This window comes from Cannabis sativa, chromosome 2 (assembly GCF_029168945.1).
Source record: "Cannabis sativa cultivar Pink pepper isolate KNU-18-1 chromosome 2, ASM2916894v1, whole genome shotgun sequence".
Classification (NCBI taxonomy): Eukaryota; Viridiplantae; Streptophyta; class Magnoliopsida; order Rosales; family Cannabaceae; genus Cannabis; species Cannabis sativa.
In genome coordinates this window covers 88497072-88502685 of record NC_083602.1, presented here as the reverse complement: position 1 = coordinate 88502685, position 5614 = coordinate 88497072, and the positions used below count along the sequence as shown (strand labels likewise).

The 5614-nt window shown below is 28.4% G+C and overlaps 1 protein-coding gene across 1 annotated transcript; it reads right to left on the bottom strand.

Annotated features, from left to right (window-relative positions):
- LOC133034056 (uncharacterized) lies at window positions 1–869 on the bottom strand. The gene is made up of 2 exons (XM_061109070.1): window positions 366–869; window positions 1–258 (listed from the first exon to the last, which is right to left on the bottom strand). Exons 1-2 carry the CDS (start codon window positions 859–861, stop codon window positions 230–232), a joined length of 525 nt encoding a protein of 174 aa, XP_060965053.1. The 5' UTR covers window positions 862–869; the 3' UTR covers window positions 1–229.
- Between the last annotated feature and the right edge of the window lie 4745 nt (window positions 870–5614).

The following is a 5614-nucleotide window of genomic DNA, read 5'->3' as shown; positions in this document are numbered from 1 at the left end:
TCCAATAATTCGAGAGTCAAGCATAATGTCAACATTATCATTTGCAAAATGAAAAGAATATCCTTGTTTAACCAAAAGCGGAAGCGAAACTAAATTCCTTTTAAAAGTAGGAACATAAAAAGTATTATTCAGAATAATCTTATCACGAGACTGTAATTCAAGAATAAATGTTCCAACATAGATAACGTCAACTCCAACATCATTGCCCACTTTAAGCTTGGACTCCCTCTCACTTGGCTTCCTGAGATCCCTTAGCCCCTGTAAGGAAGCATAAACATGAACAAGAGCACCACCGTCTAACCACCAAGAATCAATAGGAACATCAACTAGATTAGATTCAAAACAAACACATGCCAATGGATTACCTGATTGTGCTTGTTTCTTTTCTAACCAAGTCTTAAATTTGTGACAGTCTGTTCTCCGATGCCCCAATTTTTCACAAAAGTAACACTTCACATTAGAGTATTTGGACTTTCCATTGTTATTCTTCTGTTTATTCTTATGCTCCTTACCATTACCATTCTGTTTTGTAGCACCATCATTTTTATTCTTGAATTTTCCTTTTCCTTTGTTGGGCTTGAGGTGAGAAACATAGTTAGCAGATTCATTCTTCTCCCTTTTAAGCTTGCTTTCTTCAGCTACACACTGAGAAATTAGGTCGCTGATAGTCCATGTTTGATTGTAAGTGTTGTAGGCTGTCTTGATAAGGCTGAAAGAGGCAGGAAGAGCATGAAGAGCTCGATGAATAATGAAAGAGTCAGGAAGAGGAATATTATGATCTTTCAACTTGGACTGAACATTCACCAATTTCAGAATAAAATCTCGCACTCCTTTTATTTCATCATACTTAATGGTTGTCATTTCATCCATAAGATGCCCAGCTTCGCCGTTTTCACCGTTGTCGTATAATTTTTCTACAAGCATTGAAAAACTCTTTGGCATTTGTAGTGTCTCGGCAAACCACTCAATAGATGTTCGTGAATGGATCTTTTTCATAGTAAGAAGACCGAGACGACTTGACTTTTCCCATTGTGCATGATGAGTTCTCTCGTACCGTACCGGAGTCCGCAAGATCAGCAGGTTTTTCTTCTCGTAGGCACAAGTCCATATCCATTATGCCTAAAGTAAATTCCACATCTCGTTTCCATGTCTTGTAGTTGGAAGCATTCAAAATATGGATGGAAGCATTATTGTTGTTCACAGAAAAGGAGACTGAAAAATTCAAAAATTAAAACTTGAATAAGCAATATGAGCAATGTATTAGAAAATATTGTAGAATCAACTGGTCATTATAAACTCCCCTTTGGGGTGAGAATATAACACACACATGATCTACCTTCATGAAGTTAACAACAAAGAAAAAATACATATCATTTAAGAATTTTATTACCTTTGGGCAAATAAATTTCTTAAAAAATATGTATTAATTCAAGCAAAAAATAATAATAAATTTATATATTTAAATTATTACCTTTGGGCAAATAATTAAAATATATATATTTAATATTAACTCACTTCATGGAATGTGAACTAATATATGTAAATACTACCTTTGGGCAAGTAATTACACATATAGTCAACCAAAAGATATAATATTTTCTTCAACATGTGAAATTTGGTGATAAAACAATCATTGAAAATTAATAATTTTCAACCAAATTTCCAAAAGAGATATATTATTGCTTTTATTATATTGATAATAAAAAAATAAAGTGTCCACCATAACACATTATTTTTATATCAAATAATCAAGTTTTATAACTTTAGAACAACAATTAATGGAAAAATGTGAAATAAAGAATATTGGTGGAGATTACATAGTCAAGATAAATTAAACAAGAGAGTGACTATGTTTTATGGAACGAGAAGAAACCCAAAAATTTTTCTATGATTTACGGATTTTGAAAAATCATCAAAAATTATTTTTAATAATTTTTTAACTACATAATTATCATTAAAATAATAATAATTATTAAACGGAGTCAAAAAATTAATTAAAAATCATAGAAAAATCAGAAATTAAATTCTAATAACGCTGAAAAAAAAAACGTCGAAAAACGACATCCCAGCCGGCCCCACGCGCCCCCACGCGCCGCCTGCGCGAGTGGGCTTCGCGGCTGGGCTGGTTCTTCAACCTCCAGCGGGTCTGCAATTCGGGTCACGTGACCCGGTTCGGCCAGTCGGGTCTGCAAGCATATTCCGGCCAAAAATCGACGAAAAAAATGGGGATTTTGGATGGGTTTTGTTCGGGAATAGATTTCTAATCAATCTAAGCATTCAATTTGGGATAAAACATCCAAAATAATGGTAGATCAAGAAATTGAATCCGAAAATTGAAAACTTAAAAAAAATTGATTGTGTTATGAATTCTCGGTTGGAACACGAAATAAATTGTGTAAGAATATTGATAAACAATTGATAATGAGAAATCTATCATCAATTTTAGATCAAAAACCATAAAATCAAAACACACAAATTATAATTTCATATTATAATTATATAAACCCTAAAACTTTAAATTTAAAATTCTCTTAATATACACAATGATTTCATGCATATAATATATCAATAGAACGAGAATTTAATAATAAACAAAACCCCTAAAGTTTTAAGATTTAAAAACAAAAAATTGCACATAAAATAATAACGAAATTGATATGAAATTATGGATAATTAACATATACAAATTAATTATACTAATTATAGGTTCTAAATCATATACAATAGGCAATCTGATACCACATGTTAGATAAATTAACAATTAACCCAAGATCTATTTGTATATAACATAGAACACAATAGTAAGATATAATAATTAGGTATGTGTACCTGATTGATCCATAGCAATTATCTCTGATTGATCCACAGCAGTTACTCCAATTTGATAGTGCAATACTATCAACTAAGTCTTCCTCCCTAGATCTCTAAATCAGAAGCAGTTTATTTTCTCTGATTATCAAAAGGTATACAATTGTGATGAGACAATATGTATTTATAGAGTTAGGGAGGGGACTTAGCTACAAAACCCTAGTTGGGCTGGGCCTGCTCATCAAAGGCTTCAGTCAACTAGAAAAGCCCACACTTCTGCTTCACCTAGACTTTACTCACAGATGCTAAGCCCATTAACAATTGATCACCAACAACATGGGCTAACACAGCAAAGAACTATCCAATCAACCCAAGTTTTAATAAAACCAATAAAATTTAATGTAAGCCCAAATAAAAGTCTAACACTATATGTTTAAAAGTTATGAATTAATGAAATCTGGTATTTCATTGATAGATGGGTATTTTATTGAGAATGAAAAGTCATCAAATTCAAAATTATATATCAAAATTTTGATTAAAAATGTGAATACTACCAATTGATCATTTGTGCTTGATCACATTTATTTTAAAATAACTAATTAATATATATAAATATTATTTTAATAATTTCAAATATTGGGTTGGCCGTTGGAACTTAAATAATAATAATAGCTTAATTAATATTCACAAGTTATTCTGATTATTTGACGTGCTTTATTACAAGAAATAGTATTCATTTATGAATAACATATATTATATGAGAGAGAGTTAAGAAAAAGTACTAATATGAATTATGAAGTTATTCTTAATATTCACAAAATGAATACAGATAAGTGAATGTATTAATCTTAAGTCATTGTTAGAGATTGTTCATAAATTTTTTGATCTTTTAAGAATACAAGAACTCTAGTGTTTATTGAAGACTACTATCTATTTATAGACTCATTATAGAATGATTTTTGAATATTTATAATTTGATCCCTCAATAAATTATAAATTAACTTATAGTATCTATATAATATTTTCATGACAATTTAATAATATTTTGATATTTATACCATAATTGGTCACTTAATAAAATTATTTGAGATTTTCTAAAATTTATAAATGGTTTTAAATAACACGATCACAAAAAAAAAAAAAGGAAAAAAAAACTTAAATTCTCTCTAAAATGTCAAAACACATAGAAACCAGATCATCCTTTTATTAAGGAGTGTAATATAAATTATTGAGAATTTCTCATTACACTTATCACAACCAAATAAAAAAAATATATATAGATGTATAATTACATAAGAAGAAGAAAACATTAATAATACATAACAACACAAAAAGAGAATAAGAATTCTCAAATGCTAGCTTAAACAAGGTCAAAGACATTTGTCCTAAAAATTATTTCTTCCTTCACATGAATATTTAAGAAAATTTTAGAAATACTTTTAAATATTTATAAGCCTTATATATATATGCTAAGTCTAGTGTCAAATGAAAGATGAGATCCTCACAAGATTCTAACTACACAATTAGTAATTTCAACTAGTATCTCTCGAATGAACAAGTGGTCACTTTTTATATAGTTTTCATGGATCTTAATGAGTATTAAGATTTTATTTGCTTAATTACAAATGTTCCAAACGTTCTAAAAACACATATTGATATGCCGAAAAAGCAGTAACTGATTAATGGTTATCAATTTATTTATTTTTTTTTTTTTTAAGATTTTGTTAATTTTTCTCTAAAATTCTCTAAACCACTCTTTCTTAATTTTTAACCATTTATACACTTTATAAATGATCAAATTCAAGTCTCCAACAATTATATTTTTAATAGCATCATTACATTCAAGCACATTTTTTTTTAATAAATTATGAAATTTTATTAATAGCAATTAGCAAAAATAATAGCCTGGAATCCAAATGGGACATCTCCCCGTTAGAGATATGACCAAGATTAGAATTAAAAAAAAAAAACCAAATAATGAGTCGCCTGATTTTTAAATTGTTTGATAAAAAAAAAATTAAAATAAAATTAAATGAAAAAGATTGCAACATCACAGTTAACCTTAAGAACACTTATATCATGTTTCATCCACCACTTATAATACACAACAGTAGAAATTGTTGTAGTAGGTTCAATCTCGTAGCTTGTGCACTTAACTATTGGTTAATGTACGTAATTGCACTACTAACAACCCATTCAGTCACAAAAAATTTGTTATTCTCAACCACTAACCACGATGTAATGGCAAGTCATAAAAGAACAAAGAAGAACTAATAACGAAAAAGAAAATCATGTCACATAGACAAGATTAAAACACTCAAAACCATGTCACATGCACAAACAATACTAAAACATTCAAAATCATGTCACATAGATAAGACTAATTGTAGTAGTAAAAATCAAATGACAATAGCAAAACACAATCTCGATCAAACCGCACCTGAGCCTAGTACTTAAATTAAATAATTTTTATAAAAAAAAAATAATGTTGTTGATTGTTTATGTAATAATATTAAAAAAAAAAACTAATTATAATATTAACTCATTCTATGTATATATGAAACTAAATTTTTAATGAGTATTCCTAAGGGTATTATATATAATAATATAGTCAAGGGATATAAAAATAAGGACCTTATTATCCTATCAACTTGTAACACATTCAAATATAATATTAGTAACACTTTTTACTAATTTAAAAAGTAAAAATGTGGAGAGAAAAGTAAAACAAGTTTATGATATCATTACTTAAGAATTTACAACTCGTTTTTATGATTGTATTAAAATATAAACTCCTATTGTATGT

What these genes read in the sequence shown, in the direction of transcription:
- LOC133034056 (XM_061109070.1), bottom strand. Translation starts at nt 861, where the DNA reads ATGACAACCATTAAGTATGATGAAATAAAAGGAGTGCGAGATTTTATT. An exon ending in AAAGAAACAAGCACAATCAG is followed by an intron (nt 259 to 365) that starts GTAATCCATTGG and finishes GCTTCCTTACAG; the next exon opens with GGGCTAAGGGATCTCAGGAA.